General features: G+C 58.4%; 1 protein-coding gene across 1 annotated transcript in view; it reads right to left on the bottom strand.

The window, feature by feature from the left end:
• The window catches only part of STK32C (serine/threonine kinase 32C), a gene marked incomplete at its 5' end in the record, with an annotated part of 82,166 nt that overhangs the window by 4,181 nt on the left and 62,434 nt on the right, over nt 1-15,551 (bottom strand). The window contains 8 exons of the mRNA XM_081233070.1: nt 3,572-3,703; nt 3,778-3,903; nt 5,063-5,179; nt 5,770-5,873; nt 6,519-6,608; nt 6,708-6,745; nt 7,627-7,800; nt 8,892-9,043. Of these exons, the coding sequence (XP_081089196.1) occupies nt 3,572-3,703; nt 3,778-3,903; nt 5,063-5,179; nt 5,770-5,873; nt 6,519-6,608; nt 6,708-6,745; nt 7,627-7,800; nt 8,892-9,043 (933 nt within the window). The remainder of the gene's footprint in view (nt 1-3,571; nt 3,704-3,777; nt 3,904-5,062; nt 5,180-5,769; nt 5,874-6,518; nt 6,609-6,707; nt 6,746-7,626; nt 7,801-8,891; nt 9,044-15,551) is intronic.

Genomic DNA, 15,551 nt, shown 5'->3' with positions numbered 1-15,551 from the left:
GGTGTGAAAGTGGTATGCAGATAGTAGAAACCGTACTTCAAATTCTGAACTTTGATCTTTTCCCGGGCTAGCGATGTGGGGTCCGATCCTCTCCTGTGACGCCGGGCAGTGGCTGCAGCTCCCGCTCAGCCCCATGACCACAAGGGTAAACAACCATTCTGGACCCAGGCAGCCATTCTGCTTTTCACTTTCAGTACAGCATCTGATCATTTACATGAGACAGTCAGCACTTTATTATAAAACAGGCTCTGTGTTAGATGATTTTGCCCGGCGTGTTCTAAGCACGTATAAGGCAGGCCGGACTAAGCTATGATGTCTGGTAGGTGAGGGATCATAAATGCATGTTGACTTATGGTATTTTCAACTTACAACGGGCCCGTCAACCCTGGCTCAGTGCTGGTGATAAACAGACAGGTGCACAAACTCCGGCCGGAGCCAGTTCTGGACCGGAAGCTCAGGCCACTCAGGGGCGAGGGCCGAGGTCATGCCAGGAGATGAGCCACTGATGCATGCAGACCAGAAGAGGTGCCATCTGAGGGTGAGGAGGTGCTAGAGTGGGGATGGGGGATGGAGAGACACTGTCCGTGGCCTGGGGGTTGGCGGGGGGAGGGGCTGCGGTTCATCTCACCCTTCCGCACCCAGGTTCTCCAAGGACAAGAGACACTCCTGCCCAAGGAGCCGCTCGGAGGGTCTGGGCAGCGTTAGAGGTGGACGGTGTGCACTGTGACATGCCCCAGGGACCCCTCCTTCCCGAGCCACGGGCTGTGCTGTCAGCAGGGAGCTGTGGCTGCGCTGCGCACCCCGTCCGGCTCTGGCGCCTTTCCTTGCGACGGCACATGCATGTGGTCCGGCAACCTGCTGTGGGCTTTTGGACCCTTTGCCGCACAGAGTCGGGAGGCCACGGAAATGTCTACCCCTCTGGGGCCTTTCGCTGACTGGGTGCTGGGTGCAGGAGCAGGAGAGGCCACTTCCCCAGAGCGTAACCCGCGCTCAGGTCCCTGAAGGCCAGGCTGCTCTCCAAGGACAATGCCTGAAACAGACTTGCTGCCCCGACCCCGACTGCATGAGGGTTGTTCTGGGCGCCCTGCCTGGGTCAATCCGTGCACACGATCCTCGGGGTGGACATCCACGGGCCCTATCAACGCTGATACACACAGCGTCTGACCCCAGGTGTCACCCAAGGTGGGGAGTGACAAAGGGCCTGGGCATGGGGACCAGGCACCAATCCCTAACTTTGTCACAAATGACCTGCTGAGCAACTTAGATGTAATTCCCAAACCCCTCAGAATGCCCTGGCAATGCAAGGGACCCAGAGTAGCCGAACTGTCTTGAAAAAGAACAGGTTGGAGGACTCACACTTCCTTCCTGACCTCAAAACTCACCAGAGAGCTCTAATTGTCAAGTCAGTGTGGCACCAGCAGGACAGACACACAGCTCAGTGGACTAGAACTGCAAGTCCATAAAGAAACCCCTACATTCACTCCATAAAGAAACCCCTACATTCACTCCATAAAGAAACCCCTACATTCACGGTCAATTAATTTTTGAAAATGATGCCAAGCAATTCAATGGAAGAAAGAATAGCTCTTTCAACAAACAGCACTTGGACGACTGCACATCCACATGCAAAAGAATCAGGTTGGACCCCTACATGACACTATCCATAAAACTAACTCGAAGTGGATCCTAGACCCAAAATGTAAGAGAAAAAACTATAAAACAGAAGAAAACACAGGAGCACCTCTTTGTGATCTCAGGTGAGGCAATGGTTTCTTAGAAATGACACCAAAAGCACGAATGAACAAAGAGGAAACAGATCCGTGGGGTGTCATCAAAACCAGACTTCCGCTGCAGATGGTGGCAACCAGAAGAAAGAAAACCCACAGGGCTTCCCTGGTAGCGCGGTGGTTAAGAATCCGCCTGCCATTGCAGGGGACACAGGTTTGAGCCCTGGTCCGGGAAGGTCCCACAGGCCGCGGAGCAGCTAAGCCCGTGTGCCACAACTACCGAGCCCACGTGCCACAACTACTGAAACCCACACGCCTACAGCCTGTGCTCTGCAACAAGAGAAGCCACTGCAATGAGAAGCCCACGCACCACAACGAAGAGTAGCCCCCGCTCGCCGCAACTAGAGAAAGCCCACGCGAAGCAACGAAGACCCAGTGCAGCCAAAAGTCAATAAATTAATTAATAAATTTATTTTTTAAAAAAGAAAGAAGGGTTTCCCTGGTGGCGCAGTGGTTGAGAGTCTGCCTGCCGATGCAGGGGACACGGGTTCGTGCCCCGGTCCGGGAAGATCCCGCATGCCGCGGAGCATCTGGGCCCGTGAGCCATGGCCGCTGAGCCTGCGCGTCCGGAGCCTGTGCTCCGCAAGGGGAGAGGCCACAACAGTGAGCGGTCTGCGTACCGCAAAAAACAAAAAGAAAAACAACAACAAAAAGAAAACCCAAAAACTAGAAGAAAATCTTTACAAATCGTCTGTCTAAGGCACTTGTGTGCAGAATATGTAAATAAATAACTCTTATCGATCAACAATAAGAAACAGAAACAAGGATGTACCTTCAGCTCTTTCACGTAAAGAACTCAAAGCCGTCACTCCCACCCTGACAGACCAACAGGAAATCGAGGACAGCTCCGCACCTGCAGTGCCCCGGCCGACACCAGGGGCTGCCGTCGGGAGGGGATGGGAGCCCACCCACCTTCTCACTGAGAAATTGAGGCTTCCAGGGAAGACCCCATCCTGGCCCCTCACCGCAGGGAGAAGAGGCTGACGCCCATCTCTCTGCCCAGGACCCAGGCCGGGGGCAGCACAGGCCCCCCAGGTGTGAGAGGCTGCATCCCAGGGCATCCCCACAGGCTCGGCTGGGTCGGGGGGCTGGGGGACTGCCGAGCGCATACAGTGTCCCCGCTGTGACCACCACCATCCACACCCGCAGCCCTAGTTGTGTTGTGAACACCGGCCATACCCCGGGGACGGGTCCAGGCTGGATCCCCTGCTCCCCGGGAACGCCCCCCACTTCCAAGAGCAGTTGACCTGGGGCAGGACGGGGGCTGTGACAGGTTAAACCATGTCCCCCAGGGTGGGGTCCTGGCCCCATTTCCTCAGAATGTGAAACGACGTCCCTGCAGATGCCACCAGTCAAGTAAAGGGCAGGTCACCTGCACTACGCATCCTACCCAGTGTCACTGGTGTGCTCGTGCGAAGAGGAGGCAGAGACACCCACACGCATGTGCACGCACACACGCACGCGTGCACACGCATGCACATGCGCTCACACGTACGTGCATGCAGGCACGCACATATGCACACACATGCAGGCTACATGCACACACGCACGCGCGCACGCACACATTCACGTGTACGCATGCACAAAAGCACACGCGCGTGCACACGCACGCACACAGGTGGCCCCGTGACCACGGGGGCAGAGCCTGGCCCTACGCAGCCACACCAGAGCTGGGTGAGGCAGGAGGCACCCTCACACCCCGACGGCCAGTGCCCCACCCCGCAGAGGAGGGAGCAAAGGGCGGGCAGGAGCAGCCGGGCTGGGCGCCGGGGCCCCGCGCTCACCGACTGGGAGCTGTCCCTGCTGCTGTCCCGCGACCTGTTCTTGGCCAGACGCTTCTTCTTCTTGTGCAGCGGCCGCGACTCCAGGATCATCTCCTCCAGCTCGAAGGTGGGGTCGCAGTGCAGGCGGCCTTTCTGTGGAGGACGGTGCTGAGCCCGGCACCCAGCCACCCTCGCCCGCCCCATCCACCCTGGGCCTGCGGGCTTACGTTGGGCACGAAGCCGGGCTCCACCTTCTTCTCACTCAGCTCGGTCCACAGCACATTGGCCAGCGCGGGGGCCGCCTGCATATCCTGCAGGCTGGACACACGGTGCTTGGGATCCACAGTGAGCAGCTGCAACAAGTCCCCGGTCAGCCAGCCCCGGCCCCAGGTCTGCCCGGCACTCCCCGGCCCCGGCCCAGGTCTCCCTGGACCCATCAGCAGGCAGCAGCTGCAGCCTGGCTGACTGCCCTCCCGCTTGGAGCCCAACAGGATGGTGACTGTCACGGCCCCGGGAGGCCCCAGGGCAGCCGTGCGTGCGTGGCCAGCATCACAGCCATCGCCTTTTCCGGGGGAAACAGCAGAGACCCAGCCAAGGCTCCCCAGCCTGGTGTGCGGACCCTCCTCACCCCCGGCCTGGGCCCGCAGCAGCCGAGGTCCCACCGTGTGAGCCACCTGGCTGGTGTGGGTACAGCTGCGCGGGGCGAAGGCTGTGTTAAGAGGCCCTCTCAGGGGCTGGTGGAAGGCCTCTAGCCAGAGGTCTCTGGGCAGGGGCCAGGACCTGCCCAGGAGGACCCCGGGGCCAGGAGACAGGAGCTGGGGATGGGCTGGGCCACAAATGTCCAGCATGCCCTCCCTCACCCATCCTGACCCAGCTTTGACGCCCCAGTGTGCTTGAGGGACGGCTCTCCGAGTGGGGAGCTGGCTGGCCAGCCGAGGAGCAGCCCCCAAGCCTGGACCTGGACCCAAGGGGAGGCACTCCAGTGGTGACGCCACAGCCCCAGGTCCCCACAAGGCTGAGGTCCCCAGCAGGCTGAGGTCCCCGGGCCGCCACCGACTCGCACTCAGGACCTGGTATGCGCGGGGGTTCTGGGGTTTTCTCTGCTTGCTCCCCGTGGGGGACTGGCCAGCCCAGTGGCTGCCCACCTCCAGCAGGAGGCGTGGGGCAGAGGGGACCAGAGCAGGGCGGCCCCAGCACCCAGCCCCACACACCTCCCTCCAACACACACGATGGGGTGACCTGCCCTGAGTCTGGGCATCTGTGACACACAACCAGGTAGTGAGGATTAAATTCAGCTGCACCAGTGCTCGCGTGGGCCGAGCCGTTACAGCAGGACAAGGAGCGGGTGACCGCTGGGAGCCCGCCCAAGAGGGACGCAAGACGCAGAAGGTGCGAACCAGATGCCTTCTCCGGACCAGGGCCTCCAGGCTGCCCACCCTCGGGACAGGATGCCCGTGGAGCCCCACGTGTCCGGCCGGGCCTGCGCTCCAGGCAGGGCCAGGAGGGGCTCACCTTCCGCAGCAGGGCCACCGTCTCCCTGGACCAGGTGGGCACGTACTGGACACTCACGGTGCTGAACAGCTGCACCAGGGACTCCGCGGCGTTGCCCGAGTGGATGTCGTAGGGCCTCTGGGCAGCAGAGGCAGAGCTGCAGCAGGCGCCTCCCCGGACCCAGGGCCACCCGAGGCGCGCCCTACCCGCCCCCAGCCCCCAGCCCCCGGTGCAGGCCCAGGGAAGAGCCCAGGAGGCCAAGCCTGCAGTGCAGCCGGGGAGGCGACCCGAGAGGCTGCCAGCGGGCTGGGAAGGACGCACAGTGGACCAGCTGCAGCGGGCAGAGGGGGCTGCCTTGCTTAGGGCCTTCTCCAGGGCGCGGTGCCTCAGAGGCCCCGACGAGGGGGTGAGGAGGGCAGGTGGTGACCTGACGAGGCCCCCCGCCTCCAGGGCTCCAGCGCTGGCCGGGCCGTGGCAGCTGCGGGGAGAGCACAGGGGCCCGCCCGCCACGAGCCTCATGGGAAGTCCCGAGGGGCAGCCCTGCTGGACGGTTCTCTGCCTGCCCCCAGCCCCCTCCAGCGTGCAGCCTCGCTGATGGACAGCACAGACCGCCCTGAGCACCTGAGGGTGGGGGCAGCCTCACCCCTTTGGGAGCTGGGGCCACCCCGGGGGGACACAGCTAGCTCGGGGTCTGGGGATCGAGCCCGCGGGCCGCAGGAGCTTCGTACCCATCCACGCAGCAGTTCGTAGGCCATCACCCCCACCGACCACCAGTCCACCTCGAAGGAGTAGCCGGTCCCACCATCGACGAAAGACTGGAAGATCTCCGGAGCTTTCCAGGGAGGGAAGGAGCATCTGAGCATCCCTGACCGCAGGGCCCGTGACCCCAGGCCCGGTGACCGCAGGGCCCGTGACCCCAGCCCCGGTGACCGCAGGGCCCGTGACCCCAGCCCCGGTGTCCGCAGGGCCCGTGACCCCAGCCCCGGTGTCCGCAGGGCCCGTGACCCCAGCCCCGGTGACCGCAGGGCCCGTGACCCCAGCCCCGGTGTCCGCAGGGCCCGTGACCCCAGCCCCGGTGTCCGCAGGGCCCGTGACCCCAGCCTCGGTGACCGCAGGGCCCGTGACCGCAGGCCCAGGGCTGGAACCTTGGGCCAGGCCCAGAGACCAGGCTGCCGCCAGAGCTGGACTAGGAAGCTTCCCTCAGCGGTCAGTCCGTCCTTCCCCACTGACCGCCTGGTTCAAATCCAGGTCCCACAGCCTGACGAGGGCGGTGGGCTATCTCATTATCAGACCCACAATACACGCCCGTCACTCAGATTCTTCTGCACGGATCAAGCCTGGCTGTTCTTAACAGCCTGACCCGTCCCCTGCTGCTGTGTCTTTAGGTTAGTGACCTGACCGCACCAGCCACAGGCCAGGGGAGGAGACCGGCCGGCAGGCTGGCGGGGGGGCGCGGGCTGGGAGGGGCGAGGCTCACCCATGTACGGCTTGGTCCCGGCCAGCGCGGTCGCCCTCTCGCCATCCTTTATGATGGTGGCGATGTTGAAGTCAGTCAGGTGTGCATGTCCTGTGAGAAGAGAGGACAGCGTGACTGTCCCAAGGGCGTGTGTCCTGCGGGCAGGGGCGCACACCCTCCGCGGCTGGGGGCTCACACGTCTAGGCTCACCTCGCTCATCCAGGAGGATGTTATCGGGCTTCACATCTCTGTAGAAAGAGCAGGAAGCAGGGAGATGAGTCCAAAGATCCCGGCAGGGCTGGGGGTTCCCACGAGCTAGGTCCTAAGACCCCCTCCCCACCTGGCAGCACCCTGGCAGAGCTGGGTGAACCCAGCCCTTCACCTCCCGAGGCCAGACGGCGGGGAGAATGCCCAGCACTGGACTCCGAGGGGCACCGAAGCCCCCAGAGGATGGAAGCAGAACCCCCTCGCCTGGATCCCCGAGGCGGAGCCCTCTCCCAGAGCCCCGCAGCTGCGCAGAATTGTCAACGGGGGGTCTGTGGCTCCACTGGCTGGCCTCAGGCCTTGCCTTCCCAACCTCTCGGCACTCAGTAAATGTTCGGTGCTTGCACCATGACCAGATAACAGAATCCCACAGGCAGAAACGCAGAAATCATGTCTACTTCACTTTATACCACATGGGATTTTGTGTTTTATCCTGTGGATGCAGCTTTATCTTTCTCATTTCATCTGCCTTCAGATGTTAAAATTAGTTTGAATGTTAAAATGTTAAAATTAGCTTGAATTTGCCAAAGACATGGCAGATGGGCACAAGGGCACCTGCTGTGCGGGGGCAGGGATCCTGCAGTTGAACAGACCAGGTGAAGCCCCCCTCCCCACCCCACGAAGACTGCCAGCCCTCTGCGCCCGGCCTCAGCTGGGGCTGCTCAGACAGGACCCACCCCAGGTGGCCATCATACGTGCGGCCATGGAGCTGGCCTGGAGCCAGGCACTGACGGGCCCGGTGCCACACCTGGGGCAGGTCTGCGGGTAAGGGCAGGGCAGAGCACACGGGAGCCCATCTAGGTCGTGCTGGAGGGCGGCACCCGCAGGCCTGGGCAGCACCCTGCCCCGTCAGGTGCTCACACACCTGTGGATGATGTGCTGACTGTGCAGGTAGTCGAGGGCCAGGGCCATTTCACAGATGTACAGCCTCACGGTGTCCTCAGAGAACTGGACGTTCTGCTGCAAGTGGTAGCGCAGGTCTCCCCCCGGCAGCAGGTCCACCACCATGAACATGTCCTCCTCGTCCTGGAAGGAGTACCTGTGGGCACCGTGGGAGGACCTGGCACGCGCACGGCTGGGGGGCCAGAGCCACGGCTCCTGCCACACCTGATGACTCCCCCATAAGGGCCCTGGCCCCGAGGCCACCCCCCAACCAGGCACTCCCAGGAGAGGGGCCCTGCCCGAGGTGCTGACTCCACCCCTGCTCAGGAGCCACCTGGAGCCAGAGCCCTCGGGAAAGACAGAGATGCCTGTCCCCATGGGAGGTGCCCAGCTAAGACAGAGATGCCCATGACTGACTAATGGAGAGTGGGCACAGCACCGTCTCTGGGCCGTTTTCCTGCTGCCCTGGTTTCCTCTTCTCCAAAACGGGGATAAAGATATCTGCCTTGGAGGGTTGTTAAAGAAGCAATTGAGACAGTGAGGAGAAACGCTCAGGTAGGGCTGGGCAAGGGACCAGCTTCTAACAGCCGGCAGCTGTGGTGACTGTGGTGGTGATGGTGGTGGTGGTGATGATGGTGAAGATGGTGGTGACGGTGGTGGTGGTGACGGTGGTGATGGTGATGATGATGGTGAAGATGGTGGTGGCGGTGGTGGTGGTGACGGTGGTGATGTTGAGGATGGTGATGGGGATGAACGTGATAAAGAAGAAGACAGTGATGAGATGATGAAGATGGCGGCAGTAGGAAAACAATGGACAAGGACCTCCGTCCACCTTGTAATCTCTTCTGTGAGCTCTCAGATAATCAACTGGCTCTCAAGATGAAAGTTACAAAGAATTAATTTTTCATGTCACGTTCCTCTCTCTTCCCACTAGAAGCCACACTGTTCTCATTCTAGGGGCTCGCAGGACTCCAGGGAGAGCGGAAGGGGTTGATCTCACTGCAGGCTCCCCGACCCCCCAGCTGGTCTTGGTGCCCAGTTTGTGGAGGAAACTCAAGAGTTAAGCGCTAAAACTCTCCCTCCCTGATTTCAGTGCCAGAAACTTCGTGTGTCACAGGCATCCTCTGTGGGGAAGCCCTGCATGAGTGCCATGTGTGGACACCTCCCAGGGCACTGGGAGGCGAGGCGGGAGAGGGGGAGGATTGGGGAGGGCGCCCAGGCAGGAGAAGGCTCCACCCCCCAGCTCACCAGAGGTTCACCAGGAAGCCGTGCTCGATCTCCTGCAGGATCTCTAGCTCCCGGAACACATTGCGGACCTCGCCCCGCTCAACGCACTGCTGCTTGTTCATGTACTTCATCGCGTACATCTTCTCCGTGTCCCGCTTCTGCACTATGCACACCTGGGGGCAAAGAGCACGTCGGTACCACGGCCGTAATGACCCTGAAATGACCGGATTTCACGTCCTTGGTGGGACAAGTCTCCTGTGCAGACTGAAGCTGGGGGGACCCGGCCTGAGAGCACAGAGGCCGGGGCTGGCTAGGCCTGCGTGGTGCCCACGCCCCTCACCGGCCGAGACCTGGGCTCCCCCCTCCCAGGGTTTGGGGCAGTGACTGGCTCGGAGGGTTGATGGGGCATGAACAAGAGGACCCCCCCACCTGGTGCCCTGCGCCCAGGGAGCCCAGAAGCAAGAGCTGCTGTTCCCACCAGGCACAGGCCACCGTCCCCAACACAACACGGACGCTCCCAGATAGTGGGGCCCTTGCACAGCTCAAATCCCCACCGTCTGAGCAGCGAGCTGCAATGTCAGTAAGCCGTGTCAACACTGCCAACACAGGGCTAATTGCTTGCAGAGAGACAAGGATGCAGAGGGGAGTGAGAAGCACAGAATAAGGAAAAACTCGGCCTGGGGTCCCTCGTGGCCAAGGAGCATCAGTCAGAACCCGGACAAAGGAAACCAGGGTCAAAGGACAAAGTACTGGGCTGCAGAACCAGTGCCACGCCCCCTATTCAAGTGGAGAGACCATCCCCCCAAGACAGATAACCCCAAGCCATTTCCCACAGACTTCAGTCTCCAGATCTTCAAGGAGTGACAGCCAGGGACCTGGAGGAGGTGGAAAATCCTGGAGCTCCAGATGGGCGGGGGACTGTCCCAGATGCCTCACCCAAAGGCAGGTGGCCTGGCACTGATCAGACATCTCAACGGGCACCAGACCTTGGGCCAAACCTGCTGGATCCAACCCTTTGGTGAAACCCACGTCCCTCAGGCAGGGACGCATCTTAGAAACGCAGTGACTTTTCCAAAGATGTTCTTCACAGGTGAACAAACTGTGTATAACACACTTTCAAAGCACCTTAACATCCAACATCCTTATAGACATGGGCAAGTAAGAGCAATGAAATGTCACACAGCCACCGGAATAATATTGATAAATACTTTTAATGACGTGTGACAACTTAAAAAATGCCAAGGGAAAAGGTCAAGCTACATTATTTAATGCAAGCAGTGTAGAGATGACACACCCATATAGGCAGAAGCCAGACCTGCGCTCAGGCAAATAGAGCAGCCACGCTGGGGCTGGGGGCAGGGCACGCCGAGCCCCTCCCTGGCTTTCGTTCCTGCAGCGTCATCGTGGCGCCATCTGGTGGCAGACACCGGAGGCCCAGGCGCACCCACGTGGTGAGACAGCCAGAGTCCTGCACACCCACGTCTCCCTGGTACAGTGACCCTCATGGGCACAGCTGCGGTTTCGAGGTGACTCCACGCTCACCCCCGCGCTGCCCACAGGCCGCGTCAGGAGCCCCAAGAGGCAGAGCTCACAGGTGACGCCCACGGGCACAGAGGGGGCATCTTTCATGGCTGAGCTCTGCACACCCCGAGCCCACACTGCCCCACCTCGAACCCAGGGGCACAAACCCCACCAGGGGCTGCGACGGCCACCCAGACGCCCACGAAGCCCTGCCTGAAGCTGCGTCCCCTGGGCCAACGCCCCAGGAAGACCCCACCCCGGGGACCGGAGGGGTGGGGCTGGGGTGCTGGCCTGAGACCCACATTGCTTCAGGCCTCCAATGACGCCCATCTGGTCTCAACGCTGTGAAGCCACGCGGCCCCGCCGGCAACAGGGCGCGTGCAGAAGGGAGCCCCGAACTGTGGGTGGGCAAGGGGAGCTCTGATGTCCCCCCAGCTTCTCTCCCCGGCCAGAGGGCCCTGCCTCCCGGGCCTGTCCCTCCCCTCAGGCCTGTCCACTCCGACTGGCTGGCCGGTGGCCTCGAACTTGGCTGACCCTCCGTTTCTCCATCTGGCTCGCGAGCTTGTGAGGAGTCAGTGAGGACGGTGGGTAAGAGGCTTCTGCCAGCTGGTTGTGGTCAAGGTCAAGTCCGGACCTTGTGTGCACAAGTCCACCCAGGGCCGTGTTCCCTGCTGTGACCAGCTGAACGATGGCCCCCACGGATGTCCACGTCCTCGTCCCCAGACTTTGTGAGCATGTGACATCACCTGCAAAAAGGACTCTGCAGGTATGGTTACGCTGGCGATGTCGAGGCGGGAGGCGGTCCTGGCAGGTGCAGGCAGCCCTAATCCTAATCACAGGGTCCTCACGGGGGCGGCGGGGGCAGAGCGGAGACAGAAGAGGGTCGTGCTCGGCTCTGGCGCCACAGCGAGACGCCACAGGCTGCGCAGCTCAAACAACAGGGGTTTCTCTGATGTATTCCCTGGAGGCTGGACGTCCAAGGTCAGGGTGCTTCCTGGCTCGCATGTGGCGCCTCTCACCGTGTCCTCGCATGGCCTCGCACGGTGACATCGTGTAGAGTGAGCCAGCTCTGGCCTCTTGTTCTTGCAAGGACTCCACTCCCGTCACGGGGGTCCCTCCCTCACGACCTCATCCAACCACCACAAACACCATCACCCTGGGGGCTGGGCTGCAACGTGGATCTGGGGACACAATCCAGGCCACGCAGAAGGAAACGTGACACCTGGAGGGGCTGCAGCTCTGGGAGGAGGAGGGAGGCAAAGGGCGGACTGTCCCCTCCAGCCTCCGAGGGAGCATGGCCCTGTGGGCCCCTTGATCCTGGCCCAGTTAGACTGAGGCCAGGGCTCTGGCCTTCAGAACCATAAGAATAAATGTGTGCTGTCTTAAGCCACCCAGTGTGTGGTCACTCGTTACAGCAGCCCCAGGAAACAAATGTAGCCACTCAGCCCTCCAGGTGCCCTGAGGGACCCGGACAAGGGTCGGTGTCACTGCCATGGAACACTGCTTTCCAAGCTGCCAGGGCTGCTCTGGGCCATAACGGGCAACCTGTCACTGAGTACGCCAGGCCCTGTTGGACAGAGACTGGCCAGGAGAGAAGCCAGGGCAGGTGGCCACACTGCAAGGCCCCTAAAGGCCACTCATTTTAGGACAGTGAGCCTTTCTGAATCTTTCCTCTCATTTCAGCAAAACGGCCCCAAAGTTGCCCTGGGATGGCCAGAGCGCTCTCCCCAGCTGGCTGCCCTGGGTGTTGGGGACGCACACCCAGACACTTCCAAGCTGCCTGGGGACAGCACGGGCTTGACTTAATGTGCTTTCATGCGTCTCCACATGCCCGGCCCTGGCCTGAGAATGTCACCCAGAAATGCAGACTGACAAAGGGGAGACAGAGACCCGGTCCTGGGCGGCTACGTAACTATGTTTGATAAAGTGCAATTACACCAGTTAAAAGCCTGTCACATCTGCTCTCCAAATGCCTTCTCAGGACTTCTGGGCCTGTGGCAGGGTTGGGGTGCGGCACTAGACTTCTCCTCCACAGCCTCCCAGCCAAAGATCCAAGGGGCCGAGAAGGAAGTGGCCGGCAGGGCCCCAGAGGGGCAGGTGGGCTGCCCCACGGGGGCTCCTGGCCGAGGTCACGGTAGAAGAACCCCAGAGCTTCTGCACATGCCATGGGGCACACTCCGTGGCTGTCAGCCTGGCTGAGTCCCGTGGGAGCTCTGAAGGCCGGTGCCTGCCCCTGGCGCTGCCCCCAAGCTCCCCACGATTCCGTCACACAGCAAGAACACCCCTACCTACCCCAGCTGCAGGGAAAGGCCCTTGCGCCCTTTTAAGTGTGAAACTTCAGCCTCCTTCCCACCCTTGGCCCGGAGCTGGGAGACTGGGCTGATGTATGCTACCTTTGTAGGCTGCCAACCTGGGCAAGAAAATGGGCCTGTTATGCAGACATCGGCCAGAAACACAAGTAAAATTCTGCCACTGCTGAGATGCAAGGCCAATGGCTCCCTCCCAGAGAGCCCTGATGTAGAAACACCACAACCCAGAATAATATTAGATCCAGCTCCAGCTGCCAGCCGGCTTCTGACCCTAGACCAGCCAGTGCAATGCTACTCGCTCTAGTGGACGCTGCCTCAGGGAGGAGAGCGCCAGCTTCCCGCGGACTGTGGACCTTCATCACCAAGAGGAACTCAAGGCACCACAACCGAGCCACTTGGCCCGATTTCCCAGATGCACTGAGATTCCGGAAACGGAAATCCCCCAAGTGCCCACCAGGTGGCCTGACAGCAGAAGGGCGGGCCATCCGTGGTCTGAGGTCTCTGGATCCAGAGGAAGCTGTTTGAGCTGGTCTTGGCCTCAGCATCACCCGGCCCTGCCTGGTGGGGGGAAACCCAGGCCCGACAGGACAGGAAGGGCCCGTGTGCTGAGGACCACACCGGCCCAACGGGCAGGAGCCCGCTGCAGCTGCGTGGGGCTGCCATGCAGGAAGGACAGACAGAAGCCCAGAAAGGTGCTGCCGACGTCAGCGAGGACGGCCTCAGGACAGTGATTTTTTCCTGAACTTTCTGCATTTTCTAGATCACTTTTTTTTTTAAGATTTATTTATTTACTTAACTTTACTTTTTGGCTGCGTTGGGTCTTCGTTGCTGCGCGCAGGCTTTCTCTAGTTACAGTGAGTGGGGGCTACTCTTGTTGCGGAGCACGGGCTCTAGGCACACGGGCTTCATTAGTTGTGGCACACGGGCTCAGTAGTTGTGGCTCACGGGCTTAGTTGCTCCATGGCATGTGGGATCTTCCCAGACCAGGGCTCAAACCCGTGTCCCCTGCATTGGCAGGCGGATTCTTAATCACTGCGCCACCAGGGAAGTCCCTTCTAGATCACTTTTAACATTATTGTTTTGAAAGCCAGTCGAAATTTTCAAAATGAAAATAAGCGAGGGGGTCCTGGGAGAGCTGACAAGAGCTGCGGGATCTCTGGCAGAGCCCCCTGGGGGTGGTAGAGATTTCTCCTGGCTCTTCCCTTCTGAATGCAGACTGGCGGGAGGGAGACACTTGTGAGAGCTGGTCTGCGAACCTGACTCTGGGGGGCGTGGTGTTGGGAGTCTGTGGGTCATCCATGGACGTACAGTGCCCAGGAGTGGTCACTGATGTCCTGTCTCTTGCATGTCACTTGTCATTCAGAGCCATACGGGCCTTTGCCAGCTCCCCCCAGACTGCCTTGTCTGTGCTGCGACATCTCCACGTAGCCTGTCCAGCAGCACAGCTCAGAGGGTGCTCAGTTCAGGAGAGGCTGAGTTGTTTTTGACCACCTGTGACACGGCGGTCTTTGCTCTTCTGGGCTGACTTTTGGAGAAGCTCTGGATCTTGGTGAGGGCTGCATCTTTTGTGCCCTCTTCGGGGACGCCTCTGTGTCCGTGGTTAAGTCACAAAAGGCTGATTGGTTTTAAACCATGAAAAGGCTCATTGGTTTATAGTCACATTGAAATAGGTAGCCATTTAAAGACTTAACTTTTATTTACCCAAAGATTATCCCAGATCACATGAACTTGAAAAACATTTGGATTAGTTTCTGTATTTCTGAGAGTTTTAGAGATACTTAATTTATGTAAGTGCTTATTTTTCTAGTCCTAGGACTAGACATGACATTCTGTGTCTTCTTTTTAATTTAATCTTCCCATAGGATGAACAAAGAGTGTATTCATAAAAAAGAGGTCATAAAAGGTTTTTCTTTACCTTTTGAGTAATCTGCCCAGAAAACAAAGATTCTGTGTCTTAACCAAACAATTTCCTGTGCTTCGTGTTGCCTTTATCGGGTCTTTGATTACTTAGAAAAACTGACTCTTCTCAATATCAAAAGAACTAAATTTTCTTTTTCCTCAAGTATGTGACTTCCTATATTTGCCTTTAAAATCTTTGTCACTTCAGAAACTAACACAACATGGTAAAGTAATCATACTCCAATAAAGATGTGAAAAAAAAATCTTTGTCACTTAGGTTCAATGGCTAAATATTGTTTCATAGTGACCTGCAATCTTATTTAATCGTGTTTTCAACTTTTTGACATTTTTTACAAACTTCCCAAAATCAAATTCAAAATAAAGTCTTTTCGATCCTGAACTAAGTTTGGGATTTTCAAGAGGCCCCTGGAGAATCTCAAAAGATTTATTATCTTACCTTATATAAACAGAGATATTAAACTAATTAGGCATATTTGATATGTTAAATTACATGGGAAATATTGTCAAATTAAAACTGGTGATAAATCTTCTCTAGATTATATTTGTATGGGTATATGTTACTTATATATAAGTGTTTCCAAAGTTATACAAAATGGTTAGAAATTTTTCAATGTCCTCACTCTCTATACAATCACTCATAATTCCAATTATTATCTAAAAATACTATATGCCACAGAAATAACCAAATTTCCATGTCAATTACATCATTTTTGCAATAAACCCATCAGATCTTTGACCATGGCTATTTTTCAATCTTTAGTCATTTACAGATAGTTACTGTTATACTCTGATGCTTTCCTGAAAGCTTTTACAATGAACTTCAGACAAAAGTGCTTCATCTTTAAAAAGTTCATGGAAAGAACTCTGACAAGGACCCTGGAATACAGGTTTCTGGTAACTAAAACCATACCACTGAACCAGATGAGGCTTT

The sequence above is a fragment of the Mesoplodon bidens genome (assembly GCF_964165515.1).
Source record: "Mesoplodon bidens genome assembly, chromosome: 1".
Taxonomy (NCBI): domain Eukaryota; kingdom Metazoa; phylum Chordata; class Mammalia; order Artiodactyla; family Ziphiidae; genus Mesoplodon; species Mesoplodon bidens.
This window is presented reverse-complemented; position numbering and strand designations above follow the sequence as displayed.